We start from the raw sequence: 17,250 nt of genomic DNA, 5'->3' as shown, positions 1-17,250 counted from the left end.
TTAGAAGTTGCTATAAAGATTTTAATTTTATCTCTTGTGAGTACTAGAAAGAAATCATAATTAATTTTTGGGAGAGTGTGCACAGATGGGATTAGTTATGGTGGTTATTATGCTATCATATACAAGTACATGGCCTTTAAAAGGACCACATTACTACTACCCTCCACCTTTAAAACTAGACTTGTTTTAGGAGGAATCCTTCTGTGATCAGCATTGTGCTGGATGAGGGTCCGAAAATAAAGTATGTACACGGAGATTTCTCATAAGTGAAGAGAAGGAGGAAGGTTCCCAGAAGCTCATGTAACCACCCACACTTCCTGGGTTTATAAACTTTGAAGGATTTTCACAATTCTAATGGCCCAGCTTGTCTGAGTGGCAACACATTCAATGATACCTCATATAGTCTGTGAGAAACAGGAAGAGGTCACCAAATGGTTGCATTATTTGTTGCTGCTGTGGTCACTTCAAAATAGCAGTTTTCAATTACTGCATTAATATCACCAATTTGTAGTGCATTGATTTTTCAATGTCAAATCACAGTGAATCAGGTACTGCCTGATGCACAGTACAGAAGTCTGATGATAAAGACCAGGTGTCGGGCATATATCCAAGAGGGTATAATCCCTCACAGGGGAGAAATGAAGAAAACTGGGCAGGGAACCACCTCTACTTAACAAAAAATGTTTAAGTGACTGAAAGATGGAAGAAACAAAAGGAGAAAAAACCAGTATCACCAAAATGGAAAATATGTTCAATCTAACAACACTTACAGAAAAATATATTCATTGAACTTTTCTTCTCCTGCTCATTTAATACCTAAGAAGAAAACCAGCTTCAAGTTCAGTATCATGACAAAATCATACAGAAATATTTGTACAAACTTACCTTATTATTGCAAACATGGAATTGAAGTTCTTACATTCTCGACAATGAAGTGCAATTTTAATAAAATGTTTAATAATCTTCATTCGTTTGAGCTGATTTGATTCAGTTAAAATCTCTGATGCAACCCAGAATGTCTCTTGGTTTACAATGTCTTCAAATTCTTTCAAGTGAGTATTTCCTGTTTTGGACTCTAACTTAAAAAGGTCATCAATATATTCAGTAGGCTCAATATTACGAAATAAATCAAAGTCCCTCATTGACAGCTGAGTGGCCACCTCAATAGTACTTAGTTGTAGCATGGACAGCTGGCTTTCCTTAACTAGTTCTTGAGCATCTTCATCTGAACATAGGGTTTCTGTTTCCATGTTATTTTTCAAATAATACCTAAAAGGAAAAAATGGCTTTTATAAGTGATTTCACATTTATAAGAGCACTTTTCCTCTTTATCACTGTTGTCAAAACATCATTATACTGTTAATAACTTTTTGTCACAGACAGAGGGGGGGAATGATTTGGGAGAATGGCATTAAAACATGTATAATATCATATAAGAAATGAATCGCCAGTCCAGGTTCAATGCAGGATACAGGAAGCTTGGGGCTGGTGCACTGGGATGACCCAGAGGGATGGTATGGGGAGGGAGGTGGGAGGGGGTTCAGGATGGGGAGCACGTGTACACCTGTGGCAGATACATGTTGATGTAAGGCAAAACCAATACAATATTGTAAAGTAAAAAAATAATAATAAATAAATATAAATTAAAGAGGTAAAAAAAAAACTTTTTGTCAGAAATGTCAGCAGAATATTCACTTAAAGATAAAAATGGAAAATTAACATTTTAAATGAGAAGACTTTGAAGAAGTTGTTCTCTTCTACCATTTAACATCTATGAATTTAAAGTGTAAAAGTAATGTTGATTATACTGTAAAACTTAATGATTTTAAGAAATTATTCACATGTTGTGTGAACAATCATGTGTATACTCTTGAGAACCAAAGCTTTAATGAGGGCTCTATAAGGATGCAGGACACATAACAGGTACTATACAAAATACTTGTTCATGGACAGCATGAGTAAACTCCTGAATCAAGACTGTCTACAGTTCTATTTGGAAGGTTTTGCTGCACTCACTTTCTTCTTCATTTTGATATTTGGCAAAACTAATACAATCATGTAAAGGTTAAAAATAAAAAAAAAAAAAAAATTTTTCAAGAAAAGCAAAGAATGAAACCCATACAGAACAGAAACTTCCACTACTCATTTCTCCCTTGATAAATCCAAAACTTCATTCCAGCAAATGGCATTGATCGGTAGCCATAAAAAAGATCTTCATTTGCCTTTTATCTTTTTAGATGAACAATTTTATGACACTTAAAAGCTCAGAGGTAAGTAAAGAATTCACAATTAGGAAATATCTTCTACAAGACTGTTGCTGCAGAAGAGGTTACATTTTGTATCATAAGTGGTTTTTACTTCATTCTTTTCTATTAATAATATATACCTTGATCTAAGCCTAAGTTTGTGTCCATCTATTTTATATTGTCAAGGAACTATATTTATTTTTCTTCTGCCTTTAAACTATTCACATGCCTAAGAGATTACCATAAATAATGAGTTGAAACTCATACTGTAGATAATAAAATTAGATCTAATTATGTTATGTTTATTAACTCAATTCTCTTAACATTCCTCTGAGGTTGGTTCTATTACTATCATCCCATTTTATGATGAGAAAATTCAGGCACAGAGGTACTAAATAACTTGCTCAAGATCACAGAGCCAGACCAGGGATTTGAATCTGGGCAGTCTTGCTCCAGGATCCATGCCCTTAACCACTACATACAGTCAGCAAAAGCAGAGTTAACCTATTCTCTCTTAACAGCAACCACGATGGATAGTCATTTTAAGGTTTCTAAGGATCTCATTCCACATATGAATCTGGGTTCACTAAAAAGATTGTATTATTGCCAGAAAAAAAATCACTAAAGAACAAATGCTACTGAAACTATCTTCTAGTTGATCAAATAATTTTCAATGCACATTTAAAACATTTTTAGAGTTTTCATATATCATAAAAGGAAAAGTACTTAAAAGAATTATGTAAACTATGGCTTCTTTTCCCCAAAGTACATACTGATCATTTAAAAAGCTAATAGTATAAATTAACGTATATATATATACTCAGATACATATAATAGAGATATGTATCGTCTCCCTCTGTAAAAAACAGGACTTGGACTATACCAAGTACTTGGACTATACTAAAAATGTTTTAGCCCTCCTGCTAAAATAAAGCCAGGAGGGCTAAAACATTTTTATCCTTTCTCCCACTTCTGGGTAGCACTTAGGAGTATTAACACTCTTAAGATTCCATTTACGTAATTATGGAGACAACAGAAGGCTAAAAAAAGAAAAATACTATGTTAATTTTAGAGAGAACTCAGTGGCCCTAAAACATAATGTCCCTATTTAACATTATGTCTTTTAACATGGAATCTTCAAAAACACATGCAGAAATGAGTACATTCATTAATAAGCACATTCACCTTCCACTGAGCTGAATTCTATCAGCTAATTTGGAGAATTGGTCTGGAAGTCTTCTCTGTTTTATAACACCCTCAGGAGTAACAGAAACTTCACAGAGAGAGTATGTGTCAGATGCACCAGTCAAACCAAATTCATGAATAGCTTGACAAACAACTTCTTTAGCTGTAGTGTCTTTACTGATGATAATGTAGCAACTTTGCTGATCTGCTTTGAAAACTCTTATAACTTGATCAGGAATATCTGTATAAATACAAAACAGTATTCTGTTATTTTACAGAAACTGACTCAAACTCTTCAAAAAATAATTTAGAAGACAGTGATCTCTCTAAACAGTTAAATATATATTTCTCTTTCAAGGATGTTAAAAGAAATCATAGCTGCACTTATTAATAAATCAATGTATCTTTTCTGGTGACAAAATACTAGTATATGTTCACAGAAAAACACCAAGAAAAAGAAAATAAAGCCATACTACGCATATGATTTGAAAGCCATGAAATTTTCATTTTTATAAACATTTTAAGTCATTAAATATTCAACAAAAATTTTTATGGAGGCATAGGACTCCACAATCTGTATTTTATAATCTGAAATGAACCAAATCCTGAATCACAGTTAGCTTGCATATCACGTTCCTTTATCATAAGTAAATTATGATAAATAATTTCCCTCCATCTCAAACTCTCCCTGTAGATAAACCTTTGTAGTCAATCTATTTCCTCAGGGATAATCCAAACCAAAGAGAAATGTTGAGTTAGAGGGCATGCATACTGTTACGGTTTTGGAAATATACTTCTGAACTGTTCTCAGAACATTATAATGTTTTATCATCCTAGGGTACAAAGACAGCAATTTTAGTCACATTCTTATCAAAACTGTTTATGAATTTTTTTTTCCCCATTTTGAAAGCCCTCTGCATTTCTTCCATCAAAAATGTGTCGTCATTCTGTATTTCACTTCTTTGGTTCATGGTGAAACTCACTGGTTTAATAAAACATTATTCCTTTTTAAAAATATTTTTTGTTATTCTTTGTGCTTTTTCCTACTGAATTATACTAGGTGCCAATACAATCTACTATAAAGTGGCCAATATCTTTTCAGATTTTATATTTATATATTTTAACACAGGAAAATTTAAAATATTCACGTAAATCTCAGTGTTTGTGATGTTTGCTATTAGTAGATTAATCCTACTTTAAAATAAATGTTCATGTAATACATACATGTAAATAGATATTCCCCCCTCCTACTCTACCTTATTGCTTTTTCTATTCATATGGCATTGGCTAAAGCTTCCTGAACAAAGCTTTCTGAACAATTAGCCTATATGATGACAGTGGGCTAATTTTTAACATAATTAAATTTAATTGAAAAGTGATTTTACAACACAAACAACTGCTGTTTCCTCATGATAATAAATTACAAAAACTTCTTCCATTTTTAATTAGGAAAAATGTATTGTTGTGTGTAACGGGGGGTGAGCTAGGGATATTTTGGTGGCTCAAGTCACTGTATACGTTTGTGTAGCATTACCTTCTTAGCATTGTATACATTGTAAATCTAAGAGAAAAGAAAAATTACAAATTTGTCTCAAAACCACCCGAGGCATAATTCTAGGTAAATGAAAGAGAAAAGTAATGAAACAGATGTGGGAGGAAATAATTTCACAGAATAAAGTTCGCAGTGAGGCTACAACACAAAAAGACAAAGACTGACTCTCAGTATTGGAATAGTCAACTGAATACATGTGAATACAATTCCAGAAAAAGTATTCTTAGCCGACAAATGTTGAATGTTCTGGGTTTACTGTCAAACTGGAAGCACAATGCTTCATCTATTTAGGCCCCTTTTGTAAGATATATGCGCCAAATTGCCTTTTTTTTGAGGTATGCAAAGATCTGATTCACCAAACACCTCTTTGCCTCCTGTTCATACATCTCTGAAAATGAGTCAGTCTCTCAGATGTTGCTGACATTAGGTTTCTAAGTCTACAGGCATAAGGTAGGCTCTTATGGCATGCTAACGATATGCTTCTCTATTCTGGGCTAGAAAATGCAGGAAGTTGGAAATTTCAGTTTTCCAAAAGAAAGATACTGGACAAGAGTTTCATTATCCCTTTTAACCCAATAAAAGGTGTCAAACAACTACTATTATTATCTGTATTGTTCCTATCCTCTTCACAAAAATACATCTCAGTCGTCCAGGGCTTAGAGGTAGATTTGTTTACTAGGTTTCTGGGGGTTGAGCATCTGCCAGCCAAGCTGGCTGACCATGAGGGAATGGGGGAGATGCTCTGATTCCTTTTATTAATTTCTTCAGAGAAATTTATTCAAACAGACAGATTGGGAATTTGCACACATTTCTTCTCTTGCTGCTAACATACTACGACATCAGGGAAGGAACCCTGTGCATCCTTCCAAACACTGTATTCTGTTACATTCTCTTATATTCACACTGTTAAAACCATTTGTTTCACATGCAAAGGACAAACTGTCATATAGTCATATAAGAAGGATTCAGGCATTATAAATGGATAGCTCTAGAACAGATTTGCAAATGGAATTACCCAAAGGATATTACATAACCCAAATCCTGGTGAATTTGCCAAGATAATAAATGCCAATTTTGAAAACCAAATTTGAAAATTTGAGACACATTAGAGGACAAAATATCTCCACACTGATATCAGTGTTGGGTTAAATCTCTCTTTCCATTTTAGAACTGTTACCTGTATAATACATATACTTTCTTCACAAAAGTATTAGTGGGAGGACACTATAATTAATGCTAAACATAATATTTGAAATATGGCAGACACTCAAACATTAAATGATTAGTTAAATGATGAATATGAAGTTAGAATAAAGAATCAAAAACAAAAATGATCTAATCATTTCAAATTTTAGGTATGAAGCTAAAATACACATAAAAGTATAATCCTGTAAGGAAAACAGACATTTAAAAATAATCTTGGAGAAGTACAGCATTTATTAGTCTTATAATTAATATTCCATATTAAAATTCTTACATTATCAGTTCAGTTCAGTTGCTCAGTTGTGTCCGACTATTTGCGACCCCATGAATTGCAGCACGGCAGGCCCATGAATGGCAGCACGCCAGGCCTCCCTGTCCATCACCATCTCCCAGAGTTCACTCAAACTCACATCCATTGAGTCGGTGATGCCATCCAGCCATCTCATCCTCTGTCGTCCCCTTCTCCTCCTGCCCCCAATCCCTCCCAGCATCAGAGTTTTTTCCAATGAGTCAACTCTTCGCATGAGGTGGCCAAAGTACTGGAGTTTCAGCTTTAGCATCATTCCTTCCAAGGAACACCCAGGACTGATCTCCTTTAGAATGGACTGGTTGGATCTCCTTGCAGTCCAGGGGACTCTCAAGAGTCTTCTCCAACACCGCAGTTCAAAAGCATCAATTCTTCGGCACTCAACTATCTTCACAGTCCAACTCTCACATCCATTCATGACCACTGGAAAAACCACAGCCTTGACTAAACGGACCTTTGTTGGCAAAGTAATGTCTCTGCTTTTTAATATGCTGTCTAGGTTGGTCATAACTTTTCTTCCAAGGAGTAAGCATCTTTTAATTACATGGCTGCAGTCACCATCTGCAGTGATTTTGGAGCCCAAAAAGAAAAACGTCTGACACTGTTTCCACTGTTTCCCCATCTATTTCCCATGAAGTGATGGGACCAGATGCCATGATCTTCATTTTCTGAATGTTGAGCTTGAAGCCAACTTTTTCACTCTCCACTTTCACTTTCATCAAGAGGCTTTTGAGTTCCTCTTCACTTTCTGCCATAAGGGTGGTGTCATCTGCATATCTGAGGTTATTTATTGATATTTCTCCCAGCAATCTGGATTCCAGCTTGTGCTTCCTCCAGTCCAGCGTTTCTCATGATGTACTCTGCATAGAAGTTAAATAAACAGGGTGACAATATATAGCCTTGACGTACTCCTTTTCCTATTTGGAACCAGTCTGTTGTTCCATGTCCAGTTCTAACTGTTGCTTCCTGACCTGCATACAGGTTTCTCAAGAGGCAGGTCAGGTGGTCTGGTATTCCCATCTCTTTCAGAATTTTCCACAGTTTATTGTGATCCACACAGTCAAAGGCTTTGGCATAGTCAGTAAAGCAGAAATAGATGTTTTTCTGGAACTCTCTTGCTTTTTTGATGATCCAGTGCATGTTGGCAATTTGATCTCTGGTTCCTCTGCCTTTTCTAAAACCAGCTTGAACATCTGGAAGTTCACGGTTCACGTATTGCTGAAGCCTGGCTTGGAGAATTTTGAGCATTACTTGACTAGTGTGTGAGATGAGTGCAATTGTGCGGTAGTTTGAGCGTTCCTTGGCATTGCCTTTCTTTGGGATTGGAATGAAAACTGACCTTATATAATAGGTAAATGAATTCAAGAACTGAAATTCACACATATCCATGCTTTCAACCCAAGGCAAAATTTCTAGTGTTCAGTAAAATTTAAAAGTGAGATAAAGACACATGTTTTGACCCTGTTGTTGTTATTTAGTTGCTAAGTCATGTCTGACTCTCTTGCAACCCCACTGACTGTAGTCTGCTGATGACGTAACAGGTACTCCATAAATATTTGTATAGTGATTAACAATTTAAAGCAGAATGAAGAGGCAGTCTTTTGCTGCCTCTTTGTTTTTTTAAAGATCATCTAAAATACCTAAAAAGTTCTTCCATTTTTAGTGTCTGACCCTGACATTATACTAAAAATAGAAGAACTTTTTAGGTATTTAAGATGACCATTAAAAGAAAAACAAACAAAAAAAAAACCACAAAGGAATGCCTCTTCATTCTGCTTTTAAATGTTAATCACTGTACAAGTATTTATGGAATACCTGTTACATCATCAGTGTTCCAGATGATGAAGCTAAAGTAACAAATGAGATGGACAAAGTCTCTGTTTGCAAAGATTTGCTTATATTCAAGAGAGTAGGTGGTGGTTCAAGGAAAGACATAATGATGAAGCAAATGAGACAATTCATACGGTAAAAGTTCACAAAGCAAACACAAGTGATGAGTATAATGACATGGATTAAGGACTGGCAAACTCGTTCTATGAAGGGTCAAAAAGCAAATATTTTAAGTTCTGGAGGAATTTAGATAGATAGAAAATAGATAATATTTCATAGATATTTATGTAACAATAAAGAAATTTATGACAAGATTTTTGACAAAATTCAAAGTATATTAATAATGTAAATCTAAAACATGTAAAGATATGTAATCCCAGAGGTTTAGGCAAACATCCACTAAAACAGAACTGGTTAAACAGAATGTTCAAGATATTGTGGCAGAATACATCCTGCTGCAGAAAAGCATTTAGGGTATATTACTAGGTGAAATGGGCTAAGTGGAAAAAAAATTATATCATTTGGGGTGAAATAAACAGTACATACATTTTATGTGCTCTGAAATTTCTGAAAGGATACAGATGCAAATGAACAACTGTTAATTCTGGAAAGCAGAGACTTTTATATTTTATCCTTTCTCTGCAAATTAAAACTGTAATATACGTTCCTTTACAATTAAAAATTAGTTAAAATAACTCAGACTTGCAATGCAAAATGAGTATGAAATTTACTAAATATTAAAGATGTCAAATTAAAAGTTTGTGCTATTAAATGAAAAAGAGTAAGCAAAAAGTTCCATATGCAAACTCAGAAAAAAAAATCAGTTTTCAAATCCTTTTAGCTACACTCTGAATTATTTTAGGCCTCATGTCACATTAAACCCCAAAATTCTGAAACTTTTTACAAGTTAGAGAACAGCATGTATACTCTGATTCAATGGGTATAAAAGACATATATATTCAAAGAAAATGGCTAAAAGAATATATGCCAGTTTATACTGGCAATCTTTGAAGTGTATGGAATTCTGCTTCCTATTTCATTCAATTCTGTATCATCTGACTTTTAACCATATACTAAAACACTACACACAAACATAAGCAAGAAAATACCGTAGTCTTCAGGATACTTACAGTACAAACCAACAGCTATAGGCAGCAAAAACAAAGCAAAACCATAAAGAAGTCAGCAAACAAAAGCAAAGTATTAAACAGTTCTGTAGCTTTGTCCTTACTTTCTATTAACAATTTAAAATATGAAGCAAAAACATAACTGAGATGTAGACTGATAAAAGTTAGTCATACTTGGCTGATGTCACACATGTACTACAATATACATATGTGATGTACAGAGCTAACCTAAAATTCAGTGCTGTCATTTATGATTCACCAAGCTGAATTTGGAATTAAGTGGTAATAAATATTTTATTCACCATAAAGATAAACAGCACTGCAGAAGGCTTTAAATAAAGTTGCTCATTTGGAGATTTAAAAATATAATTTTAGGTTAAATTCCTCTTATATGTGTTCATGCATATTGCTGATATGGACAAAGGCTGCAGACTGAGCTTTGCAGACTGACTTTCTCTGAACAGACAGTAAAAGGGCATCTCCAACACTTTCAACATGTTCTCAAAGAGGGAATTATGCAATCAATCTTGAATAGTATATCCTCTTCAGAGATGAGAACTGTAAACTTCAGGGTTTACAGTTTCCAAATTTTAATAATTCCAACCTCTTTCGTTTCCCTAGCTAAATCCCCCAATTCTCTCTCCTCCCCCTTCTACCTATTCTTTACCTCCCACCCTGCCTCACTTCTAAATATGCCAGTGGCAAAAATACAAATGTATATAATGTAAATAATTGTAAGTCAATCAAGTTATAAATCATACATCCCTAAACACTTGTCTTATGAAAGTACAGATGAATATTTAGTTTGTGCTTTGGTAGTGTTTAAAATTTTATTTGTGAATGCAGTGTAAGAAATACTGCTATGAACATATGCACACAGACACAGAAATAAATTCCCATACTACCACATGACAACGTCAGACAGACAATGATAATTTGCTAGAAAAGGAGAGAGCGATTCTGCATCAGAGGGACCTGAGATCCCCAGATGAGGTAACACTTGGGCTCAGCACTGAGGAATAATAAAAACTTCCTGGGATATGCAAGGAGAAAACACCAGAGGTAGCAAACAATATATACACAGAAAGAGAGTTCTGAAGGTACGCTCCATACTCAGGAGAGACAGAGAGGTAACAGTTTGGAGAATGATATAACAGGAGGCTAGAAAAGGGGTTTATAATTATGCTGTAAAAACTGGATACCAACTGTTATTAAGTTACTGTGTTTAGGCTCCAAACCTACAACTACCCTGCTACAATGGGGCTGGGACCCTGCAAACCATATTTTTTTCCTGCCAAAAGGGAGCACCAGAGGTAGACTGCAAGGTTACAGGAAGAGACCTGCTGCCTTATTTTCTTATGTGTGGGTATGTGGCTCCTGTATCGCTCAAACGATACTCCTTCACCCTGGTGGTGGCATTTCCTTCATGCACCAGAAGCTGAATCCACTTTGCAGCTTCCTAACTGTGACACTTTAGTGCTTGCTTTCTTACCTTTTTACGTAAAACAGTTTACTTTATACTTGGTAACAATATCTGATATTAACTTCTGATCAAATACATGGAGTACTTTCCATCTCACTACTGAATCCAGAACAAATAGAAATCACTAGACATTTCTAAATCAAGTAACAGCTCATCAAAACCTTCATTCCAGAACAGGGGTCCTCAGCTTGCAGAACCTAATGCCTGATGCTCTGAGGTGGAGCTGATGTAATAACAACAGAAATAAAGTGCACAAAAATGCAATGTGTTTGAATCGTCCCATAACCATCCCTTCCCCCTGGTCCATGGGAAAACTGTCTTCCATGAAACCAGTCCCCAGTGTCGAAAAAGTTGGAGACCGCTGCTCTAGAAAGAATGCTGGTAGTCACGTAGAGAGTAGGATGTGTCAAAGACAGATCACTGGGCCTAGGAATCTCTTGAAACAGGTGAAAAATAACAGAATTCTTCCCTTTTCCCACTAGCTGTTAGAGCTTTAACATCAAAACTGAAGCTGATCACAACTATATGCATCTTTGAGGAGGAGCTTTCTTCCCTCCTTTCCTTGGATCAAATATATACCTCAGTTTTTAATTGTATGCGTCTTTTATTGAAAACCATCTCAAAGCCATTCAAATAGTAGATATATAAATAATTCTTCAAAATGTTCCATCCTTATAAAGAAATTTTAGGTTACATAGTTAAATGACAATTTCTGCCTCTGAGCGTGGATACAGAAAAATAAACTTGATAGCCCACACTGAAAGTCTGAACATCAATGAAAAAGATGCTATAGTACTTTAACAATATTGGATGTAATGAAAACATTACAGGTAGTGGAGAGAAAAATCAGTGTTTCTAAAAAACTGTTAACACATTTCTGTACATCACAGAGGAAGGTAAGTGAGACAAGTTAGATTAAAATAATTTGCTTTATTCCTTTCCACACTCTGGGTAACATGTTTCTTGATTGAGAAGAAGTATCCCTGCTTTCATCCATTGCTTGGATTAGGGTTACCAAAAGATACGTACTTCTCTTTCATAATGAAAGTACCATCACTCCAGTTTAGAGAAAAAGACATAATCTTCTTTTTAGTGTTTCTGCATTAAGTCAAAATATGGAGGTGAAAAAAGAGGGCTGCCAGCAAATCTAGTATTTGTTACACATGGCTCAACCATCTATTTATCTACTCAGTACAAATATGGCTGTATAAAATAAGCAACAATTACCTGAGGGATTAGAAAAATCCAACATGCTGGTGGTAGGCTGGAGGAGGTCGGGGCTGCTGGACGAGAGTGTTCCAGGGATAGGCATGATGGCCAGACTGTGCCTGCAGTGTCTCGTTCCCACAATGCTGTCATCCTGTGACTGGCTCAGGCCTCCGTCACTTCAAAAGAATGCCACATTATCACTTTAAAGTATTTGAGAAGCCTTTATAGTAAACATTTCTGTCCTCTGTGCACAAGGCATAACAGGACCAATTCAAAGTGGTGATTTTAAAATAGAATAGCAATTTAAAAAAACTGGACAGGTGTAATACTGAAAACAACACTAAATTTTTTTTTTAATAATTATGCTCAAATAAAATTTAATTTATACATCTAGGTAATTCTATTACAGCTGACCCCTGAACAATGCAAGTATGAACTAAGCAGGTCCACTTATGCACGGATACTTCTCAGTGGTAGTAAACACTACAGTACCACACAGTCCCTGGTTGGCTGAATCCACAGATGTGAGGAACCACAGGTGTGTAGGGCCAACTACAGATTCTACATGAATTAACTCCTGTTTTCAAAGGTGGGATCTACATGACACAGAAATGCTTGTATTTCGTATTTAGTTTCTGCTGGTTTTGGTAGAGAAAATGAACCTGAACAGGAAGTTCTTGAGATCTGCCAGCTTCATTAGACACTAAGACATGTATCCAACAATGCACAGCCACACCGCTGCAAGGTTCTTCCTTTCGAAAGAAAAGCTTGGCAACCTTTGAGGCAAAGGATGGAGTTGGTCTGAACCCTAGACAAAAATATGGCAGGTTGTAGAAAACAGGAGGACTAGGCTCAAGTGACAAAGTAAGATAGGTCTTCAAACACATGAGTAACCTGGGAACTGCTTCAACCACCAAGTACAGAGAAGAGAAAACAGGAAGATGATACAGAAAAAAGCAGCAAATGACAATGGCGGTATGTGACAAATAGAAAGCAGAAGAAAAAAGGGGACTGAGAGAGAGAGGAAAAAAAAAATTTTACAGGCTCTAGTTTATTCTAAGGGTGCATTATTTCTTGTGTGATCTCTCAAGTCTAATTATTTTGCTGTTCCCCAGATGAGACGATCAAAACCAAAGCAGAAAGCCAGTCACTGAAAGTTAATTCCCTTTAAAGGTTTCAAAAATGAGTAACATTTATTAAATGGCCATATTAAGCAAATACTCTTCCTTTAAAATATTTCAGAGGTGTTAAACAGGCAATTCTAAAACCAAGAGAAAAAAATAAAACCAAACATAACCCTGTTACTTAAGGTTTAGATACCCCTCAAATTCTATAAAACACAGGATAAGCAAAACAGTTCTATACAAACATATGACAGCAGTGAAAAGTAGACCTCCATTAGCATCAGCAACCAAAATACTACTTATTTCTAAGCACTGGTTACAATCAATGTTTTAGGTTAATATTAATTCCCATCTATATGTATTTTTTTCAGTGTAGCATTCTACCCAGTATTTGCTACATATACAAATAATTATCACAGAATACTTACCTATGATCTTGGGATGGATTAAGATCTGAATAATATAGGGTACTTCCTAGATATGTTAGGAGTTAAAAATAGGACTTAGGCAGATTAGAAAACTATGCAAGATGGAATTTAGAGGATTGCTAAACAAACAGCTAAAGGACTATTAGTAGCCAGACAAAGAAGAGAGCCAGGATAAGACAAAGACAAGTCAGGGAGAAGCATGAGAACATGGAAAAAAAGCATAGTTAAGTGTTTCAAGAGCAAGCTATGTCAAACAGACCTAGGTTATTAGCTGTGTGACCTCAGGGAAATTTCTTTGTTTCTTGGTTACCTCATCCAAAATTGTGAATACTATTGATCCCCTAGGACTATGGCAAAGATTAAATAAGGTAATGTAGGTGAACATTTTAGCACAGAGAATAGGATTCCTACTTTTTAGAAGATAGTAGCACTTTTACTGAAATAAAAATAGAACAATACATATCTAGAAAGGATAATTTTTATTTCTGCTAAGTTGGTTCCTTATAATTAGGGGTGTATCCCTAAAGATCAGAGCTAAATAGCTTATGATAAGAGGAAAAAACAGAGGGGGGGGGGGCTTTCACACACATTTTATAGTTTTGTTTAAATATTTCAGCAACAATTCATATTTGCTGCTGCTATTGTTTAGTTGCTAGGCCGTGTCCAACTCTTTTGCAACCCCCATGGACTGTAGGCTGCCACCAAGCTCCTCTGTCCATGGGCTTTTCCAAGCAAGAATACTGGAGTGGGTGGCTATTTCCATATCCAGGGGATCTTTCCAATTCAGGGATCAAACCCATGCCTCCTGCATTGGGGAGTGGATTCTTTACCACTGAGCCCAGGGAAGCCCTACAATTCATATTACATAAATAATAAAGAATTTTTAAAAATACAAGTCTTTCTTTGATTTCTGAAAACAACCTGCCAGTTCTTCAACACAGTCAGGTAACTAAATCCAAGGAAGCAAACTGTTAAAAAGATTAGCTGTTTCTACTAATAATCAAAGTCTAAACAATTTTAACAATATTAAAAAGTTACAATTTACTATTTAGGGGAATTGGCTGTCACTTGCAATAAACTAGAATTTACTACAGAGACTGAGAAGTACATGAAATACTAAAAGTCTTTATCTCTCTTATTGATGTTATTTAACATTATTTTTGCTTTTTAATAAGCAATAGATATGACACGGAAAAGCTATAATAAAGTAAAGCTGGTAACAAATTCATGGTAACTAAGGTGAAAGCATATATAAATGAAAACTATACTAATGTTATGTACAACCCATGCTATGACATGAAACAGTATCAAATTGGCAAAATATCCATGCTTGTTTGGAAGCCGAATTAATAATGCCTATTTGCAAACATGTCATTTCTTACCAAAACAGTTTCCTGAGAAGATGATGCAGTAACAGAAACAAGAGAGTTTTGAAAAATTCCTCAGTAATGCTTGATACTGAATTTACTTAAAATAAAAGTATATTTTAGTTTCAGAGGATGAAACTAAAAAGGCTGCATAAACATCAACAGTTTGCAAACAAAAATAATACCAATATTAAAAGCAAACACAGAATGAAAGCTAACAATAAATGGAGAGGAAAAAAATTAATTTCTAATAACCAAACAAGGCAAACTACTTCCGGGACTGTTACAATGAATTAGATACTTGATTGGGCAATCCATGATTAAAGAAAACAAAATAAAAGCTATAATTTAAAAAATAATAGGAGATCAGACTTCCTGATTTTCAGGTCAAGAAAATTCACATTGCTATGTCTTAATTTGAGGATATTATTCAAAATCATTTAGACTTTTTTTTCCACTTGTAATTTTCAGGAGCATTCTTTCATTTTAAAATTATGTTATGGTTAGGTATTTGGGGAATTACTGAGTCTTATCTCAACTACTTACTCCTTCTTTATATTCAGTATCTTTACTCCTCTTACAGATGTGGACATTCTCTCTTACAGTATTTCTATGATAACTCTCGTGCTGCAAAAGCCAGAGCCAAGTGCTCATTCCAAAAAGTCCAGACAGAGAAGCCATACTGAAAACTGTGGAATTAAACTCATGAAAAATTCTTCCTAATTAAAAAATAAATATTCAAACAAAAAAAAATTTTTAATACAAAAAACAAGGAAGCAAGCAAGAAATGGAAATTTTACCTATAAAGCTACCTAGAGAAAACCATGATCAACCTTTTCCTTCTAGTCATTTCACAGTAAATAGCACAATTTAACCAGTCTCTTGTAGCTGGACATCTCCCCAAAATTTTGCAATTTTATTTTACTATGGATAAAGAACAACTAATGATGATGATGATCATTTTAATTTTTGGCCTTGCTGTGCAGTTTGTGGGATCTTAGTTCCCTGATATGGGGTTGAACCTGGGCCCAGAGTCTCAGGGCTATGAAAGCACTGAGTCCTAACCACTGGACCACCAGCAAATTCCCTATTCTTGATTATTACTGATACAGAACATCTCATTTGTGTTACGTGCCTACTGAACTTCTACTGATCTCTGTGTGTGCATGTGTGTGTAGCAAAAGAGGTTGTCTGAATTCATCTAATGATTAAGTACCAAGAAATATGACATACATTCTCAAAAATGCAAATTATCTAACCTAAAACAAATTCGTTTTCCTTGCAAAACAGGGTCCAGTAGAAAACTGTTATGATTGCTACCAAAATAATCTGTTTTTTGGGGGGGTATTTTTACAGTTGAAATTATTAGCATTATGTTTAGAAGAGATAACCAGTTTAATGTTAACTCCCGAAAGGCAGCATTTTATTCATATTTTATTCATAGCCAACAAACTCCTGCTGCCACAAGGGAGAGACTCAATAAATGCTTGCTGACTAACAACAAAAATCCCTCTGAGTTTAAGTAAAACAATTTTTACTAGATCTTCCATTTTGGAGGGGTCCTAATATAAACAACAGTGCTTGAACACACTCAAAAGACTGCTCCCAGCCAACTCAATTTCCATGCCTCCTGCTGTAGGCAAAGATAGACACCAACTGGAGTAACCAATTTCCACTTCCTAAAGGAAACACTACAGAGATGAGATATTGATTTAGATGCCTGACAACTGAATAAGCTGGGTGAAACGTGACGAACTAATTGCAATCATGGTGTTCTCTGGCTTTTGATGACACATGTCACGAGTATGCCACAAAGTGCTCAAAATGAGACTCTGTTACAGGAAATACATGTTTTCCAGATCAAACACCCCAAGAGCTTCTGGAAATGGAACTCTGGGCATTACTCCTGAGGAACTCCCTGTGTGAATTCTTCTCCCTTCTGATCCTCCATTCCTCTCCCTTTTCCTCAGTGTGTTCATGCAAACTTCTGGTCATCCCAAACTGTCTCCAATCTCTTCAGTGTGAGCTGGTCCCTCTAATAATTTCATTATTGAAATCTCATTTGTGAGAAAAAGTTTATTCTTATATAAAAGTGTTTCCCATGCTGCTATCATACTACAGTATGCTCATATTAAAAGAATTTTGTTAAAGCTATAATTTTTTTAAAGCCTCATGGAGAACAGTCACTC

General features: G+C 35.3%; 1 protein-coding gene across 4 annotated transcripts in view; it reads right to left on the bottom strand.

The window, feature by feature from the left end:
- The window catches only part of RAPGEF6 (Rap guanine nucleotide exchange factor 6), a 233,824-nt gene that overhangs the window by 41,844 nt on the left and 174,730 nt on the right, over positions 1-17,250 (bottom strand). For all 4 annotated transcript variants that reach the window (XM_055548160.1, XM_055548155.1, XM_055548158.1 and 1 more), the window contains exons 17-19: positions 12,161-12,318; positions 3,432-3,672; positions 886-1,269 (exon numbers count right to left, since the gene is read on the bottom strand). In XM_055548160.1, the coding sequence (XP_055404135.1) occupies positions 886-1,269; positions 3,432-3,672; positions 12,161-12,318 (783 nt within the window). The remainder of the gene's footprint in view (positions 1-885; positions 1,270-3,431; positions 3,673-12,160; positions 12,319-17,250) is intronic.

This window comes from Bubalus kerabau, chromosome 1 (assembly GCF_029407905.1).
Source record: "Bubalus kerabau isolate K-KA32 ecotype Philippines breed swamp buffalo chromosome 1, PCC_UOA_SB_1v2, whole genome shotgun sequence".
NCBI lineage: Eukaryota > Metazoa > Chordata > Mammalia > Artiodactyla > Bovidae > Bubalus > Bubalus kerabau.
The sequence above is the reverse complement of the archived record's forward strand: the minus strand, read 5'-3'. Positions and strand labels throughout refer to the sequence as shown.